The sequence below is a fragment of the Pan troglodytes genome, chromosome 20 (genome assembly GCF_028858775.2).
Source record: "Pan troglodytes isolate AG18354 chromosome 20, NHGRI_mPanTro3-v2.0_pri, whole genome shotgun sequence".
Lineage (NCBI taxonomy): Eukaryota > Metazoa > Chordata > Mammalia > Primates > Hominidae > Pan > Pan troglodytes.
In genome coordinates, this window is record NC_072418.2 from 34367424 (window position 1) to 34382034 (window position 14611).

General features: G+C 48.8%; 1 protein-coding gene across 1 annotated transcript in view; it reads right to left on the reverse strand.

Moving 5' to 3' along the window:
* Positions 1-791: 791 nt before the first annotated feature.
* TSHZ3 (teashirt zinc finger homeobox 3) overlaps positions 792-14611 on the reverse strand; it is a 74749-nt gene continuing 60929 nt past the window's right edge. The window contains exon 2 of the mRNA XM_016935606.3: positions 792-5595. Coding sequence (XP_016791095.1) covers positions 2390-5595 — 3206 coding nt within the window. The 3' untranslated portion in view covers positions 792-2389. The remainder of the gene's footprint in view (positions 5596-14611) is intronic.

The window sequence follows — 14611 nt, forward strand, 5'->3', positions numbered from 1 at the left end:
GGTGTTTTATGTATTACATGGATGTAATACATATCTCATTTGTATAATTCTAGGTTAGGAGCTATGATTCTGCATAACTGCAAGAGTAGTTTGAATATAGTAATAAAGGTATTTTACAATTTTACATGATGTTCCCAGCGTTTTGTTGGCATGATTTGCCGGGGCTAATAAAAGCTTGTGATTATCATATAAATGCTCTCCCCCTCCTCCCGTGGATGGGTTCAGTCTCCTCCCACAACACCCCTGCCTGCTTATCTGTGGCTGTTTTAACACAGGAGGGAGAACCTTGGGACCCCAAAGTCTGTCTGACCCGATTGGTTCTGTTTCCCGCTGTTTGAAAATCCTGAGTCAACAGGAAGGAGACACCCTTTCAAAGCTTTCTTTCCCATCAGCCTCCTTGACAGCTCAGGGCCCTGAACCCCGGGCATCCAGAAGAGAGATCAAACCCCAGACCCCCATGCAGGTCACCAGGTGTGACCGGAAGCTCTGATCCTGGGGGTCTGGCAATATCCCTTCTGCACTGAGCATCTAACCTTATAGGCATATCTTCCTTTCTTGTGAATGTTTATTCTCGGTGCAGATCCTATTCGAGCTGCCTCTGAGTAAGTGCTCCCTGCTCTCCAAACGCCAAAGTTCACTAAAACTCCCCCTGATTTACGCACAGCTTCCGACTGCCAGCACCTGGCAGCCGCAGCAACCAGCTCCGTCATAAACAGATCGCATACAATTTAATTTTAATGTGCTCGTTAGTCGTAGCACATTTCAGACATAATTGTGAACGCAACACCAAATTATAGCAAAAAGACAATTTTAATGCTGCCGTAGAAAAAAGGGTTATATGAAGAGTCACATAATGGTGCTTCATTGTCAACAACCAAACAGGGCACAGAGTGTGTTACGGTGTCTGTGCTGTTTACATGCCAATATTTTATACAAAGGTTCTCATATGGTGTCAGCTGTCAGTTACTTCTGCAAATTAACTGCCAAAAATGGAGGAGAACAGAATCACTTGGAGAGCCGGTAACCACGGGTTACCTTTCATAAGCCTAAAGATAAAGCTGCAGTGTGGGATCTTGGGAGAATAATTAGGAAGAACAAAACAGAAAGTTACCAATTGAAATAGAAAGGCATCCTACAATATGGAATAGCAACCAAGAGGGCTTATAAATAAGTGAAAGAGGTTGGATCACAGAATGCCTCATGACTTTTAAGCAAAGTATTACAGTACAAACATTTTAAAGGCTTTATCAATGTTTAGGAAATACAGTACAAGTTCTTTTTTTTTTTGTTCTTTTTTTTAACCTTTTCAAATAGACTTAACCCTTTGAGCACTGAGTTTATTTTGAGTGTTCTTTGATTTCTAATAAATACCTTTAAAAATCATGTGCAAAATAGTTCTGATGCCTGCCAGGGATGTCTTTCCCGGTCTCATTTATTCAGACTGCTCAAAACAAATGACAATATGATGCTAATAAATATGTATAATTTAAACATGAACCTCTATCAATATAGATGTACTGTATAGCAAAACAAACTATCATACTTTGCTTTCAGATAATGTTTCTGTATACTTTATAAATGCTATCTGTGGTATCTTCTGTATAATTTACAATGTTTGCATGTAAAAAACAAAACCCATAGACCTTAAAAAAAGAAAAAAAGAAATATACACTATACATAGGCACAGCTTATGCCCAGAGCATAGCAGGTGCATAAAACACTGTTGCTATAAATGCAAGAAAAAGGTCATTTAACCACAATCACATTTTTTTCATAAGAGAGTCTGAAATCTATACAATATATACATCTATGTTTCAATGTGAAAATAATATTCTTTTAAATTTCAAGGCGTGTTATACCCCTGCAGACCTGCATAAATGGAGGTTCATATTATTCATTATAACTAAGCTGGTAAGGAGTTTAAAAAACAGAGCTTCATACATTATTATTATTTTATTTTATTTTTTAACCAAATTAATGCAAAAGTGCTTCAAAGTACTCAGAGGGCTAAAGATGAAAGGGTGAGAAATGCCAGCACACTCGAGTCTCGTGGAAAAAGTGTGCCTGATTCCGTTATAAATGCTTAATTAAACTGTCTGTTAATGCATGCAGCTTGAAGCATCGGGAAGATGCTCACAACTAAATCCCGTTTACACAAAGTTCCAAACACTTACCACTGCATTTTAACCTTCATATTTTACCAGTAACAACAGCTGATTATGCACCTCTATTAAACACTGTACAGTTATACAAAACAGTCCAGCCCAGAGTGATTCTCTGCAGTTAAAGTAAGAACATGTGCCAAGAACAACAAGTCAGAGGGGGCCTGAAGGTGCCTTCCACAGTTTCCCTCAAAGCAAACTGCAGTCCTTTCTATCAAAAGCAAATGCTACTGCTTCTCTAACTCAGAGACATACAGAAGGTGGTCTTCCGGAGATTTCCCGTGTGTTTTGCTAAGGTGAAGTTTAACAGCGTGCTTGCTGGCAAAGGTCCGATTGCAAAGTTTGCACTGATAGGAGGTCCCCAGGTCCTCCTCGGGGGAGGACGTCACCATTTTTTCTGACGGTGACTTGGTTTGTGCTATCTGACTGTTAATCTGTTCGGTGGACAGTTTGGATAAGTCCCGTAGCCGGAAGCCTAAGTGTGACTCTAGGTGACTGATGTACGTGGAAGGAGTCCTGATTTGGGATGCGCAGTCGTTACAAAAGAAGACGGGGTGGCCAGTGTCCAAGTTTTTGAGGAACTTTGTTCCACCTGTCCTTCGAAGCTGGTATTTCACGTTGGCCAGCCAGTGGCTGATGGTGGTCATGGACAGCCCGGTGAACCTGGAGATATGCATCCGCTCCTGGGGGCTCAGGTCTGACATGATGTACTTCCCTTCTGAGGTCTGCCGGAGGCTGGCGGCAAACTGGGCCTGGAGGATCAGGAGGTGCTGGGGGTTCCAGTTTGACTGGCGGCCCTTCCTCTTCTGGGCAGGCGTCGACTCCTCAGCCTCCTCCAGAGTGGCCCCGTCAATGTCAGACTTCTCGGAGATGCTGGAAGGAGTGGAGGATTTTGACGTGTGGCTCTCTGTCAAGTTCTTCAGCATATCGGATATATCTGACAAGGCATTCTCGCGTAGCGGCGAGTTTGACATGAATGATACGACGGCAGATGTCTTTGCCGTTGTCACCGTGGATGAGGAGGTTGCCGGGGCTGTGGACGTGGGTGACAGAAGCACTGAACCCAAGGAGCAGCCTTTGTCACTCTTCCCTTTTGTCAAGTCTATGGGCTGGTCGTTGTTGACGTGGTAGAAATAGCGGTCGAGGTGGTCTGCCTTCTTGGACTGCAGGGGCGGCGGGGTGGCCACAGCGGCCTTCTCCGCCAGGCTGTTGCTCATCTTGAAAAGCATGCTCATGGGGTCCAGGGCAGGCAGGGAGGGCTTGGCGGCCTTGCCCAGGTGAATGTTCATGACTGACTGCAGGGCGCTCAAAGGGTTAACAAAAGGCTGTTCAGGTGGGTGGTCGGTGATGATGGCCGTGCTGCCACTCAAACTGCTGGCTAGGGGCTTCACCAGCTCCTTGCCATTCTCCACCGGCTCAGCGAGGGGGCTCCCATCCTTGCACCCATCCCGCGGGGGGCTGGGGCTGTTCTCCTGGCTGCGGAAGCCCCCATCGCTGGACGCCTCCATCTTGATGGGTTCCCCGACTTCGCTGCTACATGGGGAGGGAGTGGCCCGCTTGGGCGGGGAAAGCTTCCCATCCGGCTCCTTCATCTTCTCCTCCACTTTGGCAACTTTCTCAGTGACCTTTTTCACCAGCTCCTCCATGGCATGAAAGTTTGTCTTGGGCATGGGGGACGTCTGGCTGCTGGGTGGAGAGACCAGGGTCTGGTTTTTCGTCGGGGAGACAATCTCACTGTTGCCAAACATGGGTTTCAGGGGCGTGCTCTTTCCCGACGAGCCCAGGGACAACTTCATCATGTTGGGAAGTTGGTAGGCGGCATGGATGCTGGGATAGCCCCCCCAGCTAGGAGTGCCGTTCTGGGCCTTGTTGATTGCGGATGTCACTGTGTTTTCCAAGGATTTGAGGATATCGAGCCCCCCCTTGGGACTCTCTTCTAAGTCATTTTCAGTCAAGTAATGGTATTTGGAAGAGATGTCACACTTCTCCTCTTCTTCGCCAGGCTTGTCTTTTTGCTTAGGTTTCTCGTCAGTGACCGCTTTCTCCTTGTCGACTTCCTTCTTGACCTCCACATTCAGTTTTGGGGAGATGCTGGCAGGTGTATTGGAGGGGGACGTGAAGGTGGTGGCTGCCAGGGGCACGGACTGGACCTTCTCGTCCAGCAGGGTTGTGATGGTAGGTGTGACAGGCGTCTCCACAATGGGCTTCCCCTTTTTCATAGCAGAGTTGGTGACCTTGATGAAGTGGCCAGTGACCATCATGTGGGCAGTGAGCTCCTGCAGGGTGTCATGCGAGCTCCCACACTCCATGCACTTCAGGATCTGCGATTTCCGGGCCTCAAAGTGCCATGCATAGCTGGCCCCATTCTGGTGGCCGTACCGATTATTTGGCGTGATGTAAGGGTTGGAGTTCTTCTGAAGTGCATCGTTGGTGTCTGAGATGGTGGCTTTGGGGGTTCCACCTGTGGAATCCGGGGAGCTGGGGAGCTCCAGCTCCAGGGAAGCTTTCTTCCGAGTGGCAGGGATGATTTTGGCGGCGACAGGAGTGACGGGTTCCTTCAGAGGCACTTTTTGGTAGTGTTTTGTTTTGATCATATGGACACTCAAATCCTGCAGGGACTCAAAGGAGTGGCCACAGTACATGCACTTCAGCACCTTCTGGGCATCTTCCTTCCCTTCCATTTCCAGCAAGGAACGTTTGCGAGGCTTGGACCAGCGCTTGGGGTTGTTGTTATCGGTCTCATGGTTGTCGTCGCGGTAATGCCCCGTCTCGTTCATGTGCACCGTCAACTCCACCAGGGTGTCGTAGGCAGCGCTGCAGTCCTTACAGCGGAACTTGCTGGCCCCCGTGAAGATGGAGCCATAGAGCTTGCTGCTTTGCCGGTACAGCTGCACGGTGCTGAAGAGGCTGGGCTCCGGGAGCATGCGGCTCTGTGACACCTGCTGCAGCGTCTTAGCCATGGCGCTCTGGTGCCAGTCGAAGCTCCCGCTGCCACAGCTGCTACTGCTGCTACTGCTGCTGCTGCTGCTGCCGTTGTTCTTCTCCGAGGAGGGCTGGTGCAGGTTGAGGTTGAGGTTGGACCAGTAGGAGTTGGAGAGGAAGTTGTTGTACACAGCCTTCATCTGCTCCAGGCTATCCGACACAGTCGTGTCTTCCAGTGGGACCGTGACCTCCTTGGTCTCCTCTTCGTTCTTGATGGAGCCGCTTTCAAAGTCAGCCATTCGGTCACTGGTCTCACTGATGTGTGACTCGCTGTCCATTTCGTGGCAGGAAAACTCGGCGGCCGGGGAGTTCTGGTAGCTGGGGCAGGCCCTGACAAGCTCCTTCTCCGGGCACATGTACTTGGCCGAGGGCTCTCCATCTGCCGTATGTTCCTCTGGGTCTAAACCTTCGTCCACCAGGGCAGCAGCCTTTAACTCTTCGGAAACATAGGCTGCCATGATAACAGGTGGGAAAGAGAGACAGGTAGGATGGAATGAAGAGAGAGAGGGAGAAGGAGAGAAAGAAAAAAAAAAAGCATTAGTACTTGTTGATCTTACCTAGAATATGTTCTGGGCTCTCAGGAAAACACAGCAACCCAGATGGGTACATGTATTTGTAAAATTAAATAGTTAAAATGTGGTGTTTCTTTGGAGCAAAAAAAAAAAAAAAATCTGCTCTTCAAACATAATTTGCCACCTTATTCTTCTCAAGGGGCAACAGCTTGAAATTAAAACTAAATTTGAAATTAATGAAGCACATTCTGGAGGTGGCATTCATTTCTAAAGTAATAAATTACTTGTATCAACCTCAGAGACAGCAGTTCCTGTCTGTCAATTAATATGTCTTATGCTTCTCCTACCCCTAATGCATTTCTTAACAGACAGATTCACAATTTAAATTAAGCAAGCATTTTTTACTCATTACATTTTTGAGGCTCAATCTTTAATAAATATAAAGTATAAAAACATCAATAAAATTTTTACCAAGTAAAAAGAAAAGTACGTCCATTGTAATAAGGGAAAAACAAGATTTTGTGGCTTTTTTTTTTTCTTTCTTCCTTCTGGAAAAGCAGGTCTCAGAAAAGCTTAGAGGTAGGTTTCCTGGCAGGGATAGGTGTGGGTTCGTTCCAGTTGAGAGGAAATACCCTGACCAGCTACCACCCAGCCCCCAGCCCTGTCCCCCATGTGAACACTCAGCTGTTCTCAGCCACCTGCGCACACACACTCTCCATGCAGAATTATGTCAGAACAAGTTCAGGAAAATTGGTATGCGGTGCTCATTCCTGATGTATAAATATATACAAGACCTTCCAGTGGACCTTACAAATGTCAAAGTGTTTGCTCTTTAGACTACTTTGTCAATATTTACTCAGTATAAGCTTCATGGGCATCCAACAGAGATCCTGTCTTTCTGGAAGCGATGTAACTGGGATGTAAATCCAGCATGCATTCCCACGCAGGTGGAGGGCAGGCCACGCGCCTGCAGGTTCTGGAAGATGCACGTCCAGAGACGCAGAGCCCAGAGAATACTTGCGTTAATGCAACAGGGTGTTTTTTTTGTTTTTGTTTTTGTTTTTTCATTCTCTTGCATTCGGTGACTTGGGTTATTCCTTACTAAACTGATCTGCCACTGCATACTGCATCAGGGTAGTTTTTTGGACAGTGAGGCGTGGCCAGCCCTGTGGCTAGGAGCAATTTCAAGGTAAAGGAAAAGGGGAAATAAAGTGACTTTGTCCTGTCAGCTTCTAAATACTTGTTTGCTTCAAAAGGCCAGTGGGGAAGTGTGTTAAGTGGTTGGAATGTTGCAGTGCTAATTGCAAGGCTGATTTCTACAAAAAGCTCTTAAGAAAGGAAGGGAAGTTTTGTTTGTGGAATTGACTCCACCAGCTTTAAAGATTTGCCCCTGTTCCATTTCACATCAGAAAACAAACCAACAACAACAATAAACAAACAAACAAACAAAAACAGTGAAATGAGTCCCTTGAAGTCAAGCAGATAGGCCCCCCTCATTCCTTCCAGGACAGGTGTGATTCTTTTGCTCCTAAGCCCCCTACTTTGAGTGCCAAGATTCCTAAGCCAAGACACATGGAATCCCAACACTGATGTAATGTGAACTTGGATGGGAACTGCCCCAGGTACACACATCAGCTGCAGGGAGGGGGATACTTCTGCTCATTTGCCAACTACTAAGCAAGAGTCTTGTCCAGGAGCCATGGATGTACTTTACAAATGACCAGAAGAGAGTGCCCTGCTGCAGTCAGCTGAGTGTGAAGTGCTGCGGGGAACCTCAAGTTTAAGGCCATGCACTTTGAGATGACAAATAAAGACAGCAAAAGCTCTGTTCCTAGGGCCAAGACCAAATGCTTAGGGAAATACGGCGCTGGCCAATGGAGGCTCCTGTGCTAGCCACAGTGAAGACTGTGAATGCATGTGTTGGAAAAGAAAAAGAAAAGAAGACATCTCACTCTCCCTCACCTGCCCCCCGACAGACTTCCTCGGCGTGCAGCACATTCTAGAAATCTGGACTCAAAACTCCAATGGAGTGGCAGGCCTGGAGGAAGAACAGCCGAGGTAGAATAACCAAGTGTCCCAATTTGCCTGGAGCTGTCCTGGTTTCAGCACTGAACGTCTTGCATCCTGGGAATTTACTCAGTCTTACGCAAACTGAAGGATGGCTTGTTACCCTAGCTGGGGCACACAGTATGACTGAGGTCAGAGCATCCAGGTGGGTCTGCAACCTCTCTTATAATCCTCTCGGGGAACAGCTGGAGCAGAGTAGGCTGGGTTTAGCTAGACACAGCCCACTGTCTGCAGAAGTGCACCGGGTGCATGCATGTATGATGTTTCCATAGTACGGTTTTATTGTAAACGGGGAAAGAGGAGGAAATCCCATGGCTGGTGTCCCTCCCACTGAGACTCAAAGAAATGCCCAGGCCTGTGTAGATGGGTGAAGATATCAAAGCCCCTTCTGTCCTGGAGATGCCTCTTGGAGCCACAGTCTGCAATACAAACCCCACACCCTGGGGATTTTGCTCCTATTACAGTGGCTCCCATGAAATTAAGTCTGAGAGACAAATGGCCCCACAGAAGCCACTACGAGAGGACACCAGCAGCCAGAAGCAGCAGAGCCAAGAGTGGACATGAAAGAGTCCTCTGTGGGTGAAGGCCACCAGGTGAGAGGGAAACCCAGGGGCTCTGCCAGCCCACATTCCACCCAGGGGCAATGCATCTCCCCATGGCCAGAGCCTTCCCCACCCCCACTGCACAAGCACCAAACCAGCCCAGGCCGTCCGGAGCACCCCTCCCCAACACATGCACCATGAATGATATGACCAGCTCCTCTCCTGGGCTGGCCCACAACACGCCCTGATATGCTTTGTAAACTACACAGCAGGGTCAGAATGTCATCAGTCTGATGACTGAGGAGGAAATTAATATGGAAAGAAAAGGCCAACCTCTCAACCTCCCTGGTGGAACAAGATCCAACTCAGAGGAGAATTAAAAGGCTCTGGTGCCAAGGAGAACTGGGTCCTGGAGAGACCTGGCCTCACCGCACACCCCACTCCTGACCATGTCATGGTTTCTGAGGGTTCTTACAAGCGCACACCCTCATGGCTGTGACGTGGGCCTCACTCCCTGTTCAAATGACCATTTTCTTTTCCGATCTGAAGGTGAGAAGTATTTCCTTAGGTGGAGCCTAACACTTTTACCCATTGGTTCTCCCCTCCACATTAAAATAAAGGGAAGGGCTGGGTGCAGTGGCTCATTCCTGTAATCCCAGCACTTTGGGAGGCCAAGGCAGGCAGACTGCCTGAGCTCAGGAGTTTGAGACCACCTTCGGCAACATGGTAAAACCCCATCTCTACTAAAATACAAAAAAATTAGCCAGACATGGTGGCACACGCCTGCAGTCCCAGTTACTCCAGAGGCTGAGGCAGGCGAATCACTTGAACCCGGAGGTGGAGGGTGCAGTGAGCCATGACCCACCACTGCACTCTATCTAGCCTGGGCAACAAAGCAAAATCCTATCTCCAAAAATAAATACGTAAAAATAAAGGGAAAATTCCCATCTTCCACCATGCTTTGCAATAATTTCACTACTCTGAGAATATTTATACTCTTGATTACTGAACTTTAAAAACGTTCTAGAAAATGGAAATGGACCCAGTGGAATGAGGGAACTAAGGGATGAAAGGCACTCCACAAATACGCATCAAGCTGCCACAGGCACCAGGCAGGTTGCCGCACACTGTGCGGTGCAGAGTTTTGTTTCTCTAGGCCTCTATTTCCTTCTTTGAATGATACGGGGCACTTGGGTAATATTTGTAAGGTCCTTCCTCGGCTACATGTCTATCATTTTATGGCCTTTCAGAGAAGGTAAAGAGCTGAGCTGTGAAGTCGCTTAATCTGGTTCATTCTCTGCAAACGCCAACCTCACCAGCACTCAGCAAGTGGAGTAGTTCCTCTGTGCTTTCTTCTCTAGACTGAGCTTGACACGCAAAGCCCCTGGCTGGATAGAAGGAAGGGCTCTGGAAGCTGGCACAGCGAATGCCCTGGATCAGGCAAGGAGGGGAGGAAAGACTGGGTGTTCCCAGTCACTGTGCAGATGGTGAGAAGTCAACAGGGGTGTGGGGCAGGGCTGTCGAGAACCTGGTCCCCACCAGGCTGGCTTCAGTAGCCCAGGGGCAGGCACCGTCCACCGATTCGACCCGACAATGCATCACATGTGACCTTGGGAAATTCTGCTACTGTCTCCAACAGTATTTGAGAGTATTTAAATTCCTTGTTGCTACTTAACTTTCTGTGCATTCTTGCCTGAATTCTCTAAGGGAGGGAACCTTACTTCCTTAGTCTTGCATGCAGTAGCTGAGCAATGGACAGCTGCTGCCTCATTTCAAGGAAGTGAGTGGGGGGTCATGTCCAGGAGCAAGGAGTTGTAACAGCCTTTGTTAACAGGATCCCCCATTCTCTCTGCGGCCTCCCACATGGGCCCAGTCCAGCCACTAGCATCTCTCACCCCATCCCCAACCAACTCCCTGACTCCAGCCCCAGCCCCTTTAATCTCATCTCCAAGCAGAAGCTGCTGAGATTAATATAGAATATCGGGCTGGTCATATCACCTCCCCATATAACACCCTCAGTAACTTCCCACTGGGCTCGGAAGAAGATCCAAATTCCTCAAAGCAGCCCTGAAGGAAGGGAGTCCTCCACCATTTGCCCGGTTCCCCTCCAGCCCCTCTCAGCTTCTGAGATACACCAAGATCTCTCATTCCTTACTTTCTAGCACTGCCTCCTCTGCTGGAAACCCTGGGGCAGGTGCAGTGAAGTGGAGAATGCGGGAACCCACCCTTCCCCGGGCCTCAGGGAAAAGGCTCTTGGGGATAGCAGGGTTTTGACCCCAGCTTTTGTCCCCTTATCCATGGGGATCACTTGTGTATGGCCAGATATTCCAACACATTGTCAGCTTTGTGTGGTCAGGACCAGACCCCACACACCCACACCCCAGTTATCAGCCGCAATCCTACCGTCCGGCCCAGAGTGGCCACTCAATACATGTCAGTGGGACGAATGAATGAATGAATGAATATCATAGACAGCTGCTTCACACCTCCTAAATAGCTGCCAAAACATCCTGAATGGATCCTGAGTCCAGCCAGTCCCAGTGCAAAGCAGATGTGCTGGGGTGAGACCCAAAGTCCATCCAAGTTCTGTCTGAGAGTGACTGGCACATTCAGCAATGCCACTTCGTGATGAAAGGTCTCTGGGGTAGACAGGATGACAGAACCCACCACCAAGGAAGATGGGAGGAGACACCCCAGTCGGTGGTCTCCTTGCATTGGAGCCTGCCCAAGCTGTGCCCACACTCAAATACCCTCTTCAGGAATGCATTATCGGCCAGGTGCAGTAGCTCTTGTCTGTAATCCCAGCATTTGGGAGGCCGAGGTGGAAGAAACGCTTGAGCCCAGGAATTCAAGACCAGCCTGGGCAACACAGCAAGACCTCATCTTTATAATTCTTTTAAAAATTAACCGGGCATGGTGGCCTGTGCCTGTAGTCCCAACTACTTAGGAGGCTGAGGCAGGAGCATCGCTTCAGCCCAGGAGATTGAGGCTGCAGCGAGTTAGGATCACATCATTGCACTAAAGCCTGGGTGACAGAGTGATTCTGTCTCAAAAAAAAAAAAAAAAAAAGGAAAAGTAGGCCAGGCGTGGTGGCTTACACCTGTAACCCTAGCACTTTGGGAGGCCAAGGCTGGGAGATTGCCTGAGCTCAGGAGATTGAGACAACCCTGGGCAATATGGTGAAACTCCGTCTCTACTAAAAATACAAAAAATCAGCCAGGCATGGTGGCGGGTACCTGTAGTCCCAGCTACTTGAGAGGCTGAGGCACGAGAATTGCTTGAACCTGGGAGGTGGAGACTGCAGTGAGCTGTGATCGTCACTGCACTCTAGCCTGGGCAGCAGAGCAAGCCACTGTCTCAAAAAAAAAAAAAAAAAAAAAAAAAAAAAAAGGAAAAGTGAAAGTGAAAGAAAAAGAAAAGAATGCATTATCATCCCTCTATCCCTCTTTTCTCTTGAGCAAGTAAGATGGGAACCTCTGCTGCCAGCTCCCATGGAGGAGGCAGCTGGACTGTGAGGGGGAGGAGGTTCTCATTCAAACCAAACCAACAGCTGCAAAGATGCAAAGAAGCACACAGAAGTGATCAGGGACTAGCAAGTGAGAGGCCGACTGGGCACCCGCATTCCACGCTTCCCCAAGTCCCTCCGTTGAAAGAGTCTCTCTTCAAGATGTGAGCCCCTGCGGAATGGCTGCACCCGCTTCCCCACACACATCTCACTTTCCTTACCCCACCAATGAAGACTGTGCTTAAAGCAACAAGACAGCCATCGATCTCTCAAGAGCTGAGTGCCAAGGACACATTTCCAGACAACTGCCTGAACTGAAGAAGTTGGCATGCACAGAACCAAATGTGACTCCTGGGTAGAGACACACATGGATGAGAAATAAAAGCTCCCAAAGTTACAAAAGCTTTCTGCAAAGTTCTATAGCCCAACAACCTTGGAAGCCCACATGATGGGAAAACAAAAAAACACAAAGACAAAACACGGATCCTGCCTAATATGAGCATGTTTATGAGCTGTGTTCACATTCACACATTCATTGCATCTGGTCCTCTCAATGGTCAAGGAAAGGTGGAAAAATCATCTCCATTTTGCAGACAAGGAAACAGGGATTCTGGCTAGTTCCACAGCACACTTGCACTGAGGAACCAGTTCTGACCCCAAGCCCTCTGCTGCAACCCCTCAGGATGAATCACTGGAGGTAGATGGGGCATTTGCCTGAACTCCTAAGACCCACACCCTGGGTCCAGTGTCAGGGGACCACACAGGAAGTGTGGGAAGGGAACCACACAGGAAGTGTGGGAAGGGAACCACACAGGAAGTGTGGGAGGGAGCACCCTGTCCCCGGAATGAGGAGTAGGCAGCCACGCAGAACCTTCTCAATTCCCCCATTGGGATCCACACCTACCCTTCCAGGAGGGTCCAGCATCCCCACCCTCAGCTCACCAGTGGTGTGGCTTTCACACCGTGGATGCAGGGATGACAAATGTATCATGTCCGGGGAGAGAAGAGAGCTGGCCCACCGTGGCCATCAAGGGTCTGGAGACACCAATTCCTTAATATTTATTGTCATCATTAACTAAATTCAACCTCTAGGTAAAGAGAAATTAATATGTGTCATATAAATATAAAACAGTAAGCTGGGGCATAACGGAATTCATTTCTGGGCAAGGTGGAATTACCTTCATCACACAGTTAGGAATCTCTCCCAAAAGATAAAGAGGAAGTGTTGGCTGGGACCTGCACTCTCCAACCACGGGGGCCACGGATGGGCAAGTTGGGGGTGGGAGGGGGCACTGGGTGTGGGTGGAAAGAAAGGAAAAGAAAGTATGGCTGTGTCCCGCTCCCCAACGCAATTTCCAAGTAAAATGCCCTGTGAAAGTTAGCATTTTCTGGGCTGAAATAAAGGTTCTGAAGTTATAACCTTCCGTTTTCCCTGGGAAGGTGCTTTGCTGGCTAAAACTGTTTATAGATTCCTTTTCCGCATGTCTTCTTATTATGGATAGCCCAGAAGAACACCCCTCTTTGCAACGAGTGCCTCTGGTCATCCATCCATAAGGAGCCCTGTGACTGTGATGGAGGAAAGAGTAGAGCCAGGAGGGAGAGGAAGAGGCAGGGAAAGGAGAAGAAAGGACCGAAGAGGGAAGGGGCCATCAAGTCATCCAGGGTTTGAGAAGGGGGCAGAGAGAGAGGAGGGGGCCCAGCAGAAACAGGACAGAGGGAGAAAGAGAGATGGGAGAGGAAGAGAAGAATCCACTAGGGCTGGCGTAGTGGGGAGAGAGGCCACCAAAGGGCATGGGAGGTAGGAATGGAGAGAGAGAACACAGGTAATGGAGATTTGAGAAGAGACAAGGACAAAAGAGGTTATTTTCTGGAAAAGATTCTATGACAAAGAGGGCCTGGAGCCTGTGAGTTCTGGTACAGAAGTGGCCCTCAGGATGGCCACCAAGGTAAAAGAGGATGGACCTAGGGGAGCCGCTATGGGTCCATTCCAATGCTGGGGCCTCCGGGCCTCCTTTCCTCCTGCTTCCCTGAATACTCAGATTTTCAAACGACAGAGGGTGATTTCTTTTTTTGTTTTTTTGTTTTTGAGACAGAGTTATGCTCTGTTACCCAGGCTGAAGTGCAGTGGTGCAATCACAGCTCACTACAGCCCCGAACTCCTGGACTCAGGCCATCCTCCCGCCTCAGCCTCCTGGGTAGCTAGGACTACAGGCACTAGATACCTCACCAGGATAAGAGTGCTTTATTGTTTTTTGTTTGTTAATCCTTTTTTTTTTTAAATAATAATTTAACTAGCCGAAGGGGATGGAGGAAGGATGATGGCTTGGGAAGGTGGCTGTCAGGTGTGTTTTCCGAAGCAGGCTCTCCAGGACTCATGCACACCAGTCTCTGCAGACCCTCCTGCCCTTTCCTCAGAGCCAGAATCAACTTCAACACATGCCTAAGCCCTCAGCAGGCACGAAGTCCTCTTCTCTGCTGCAGAATGTGCTTGGACAAGGAAAAATGCCAAGAGGCTCACAAGGCATCTTGACCATGTCTCACTCCCCACTTACCTGCCTTCCTCCCACTTGGGCCCACAACAGAGCAGACCCCAAGGAAATGGCAGGAGGAGATAGGAGGGGACAGTTCAAAAGCCACAGCAACCCAATGTGGAGAGCCGTCCAAGAGGGCAGTAGCTGGACTCTGGAGAGGACCTGCCGATTCTCTGCTCTGTCGCCCAGCCTGGAATGTAGTGGTGTGATCATGGCTCACTGCAGCCTCTAACTCCTGGGCTCAAGTGATCCTCCCACCTCAGCCTCCCTAGTAGCTGGAACTACAGGTAAGCACCACCATGCTAATTAA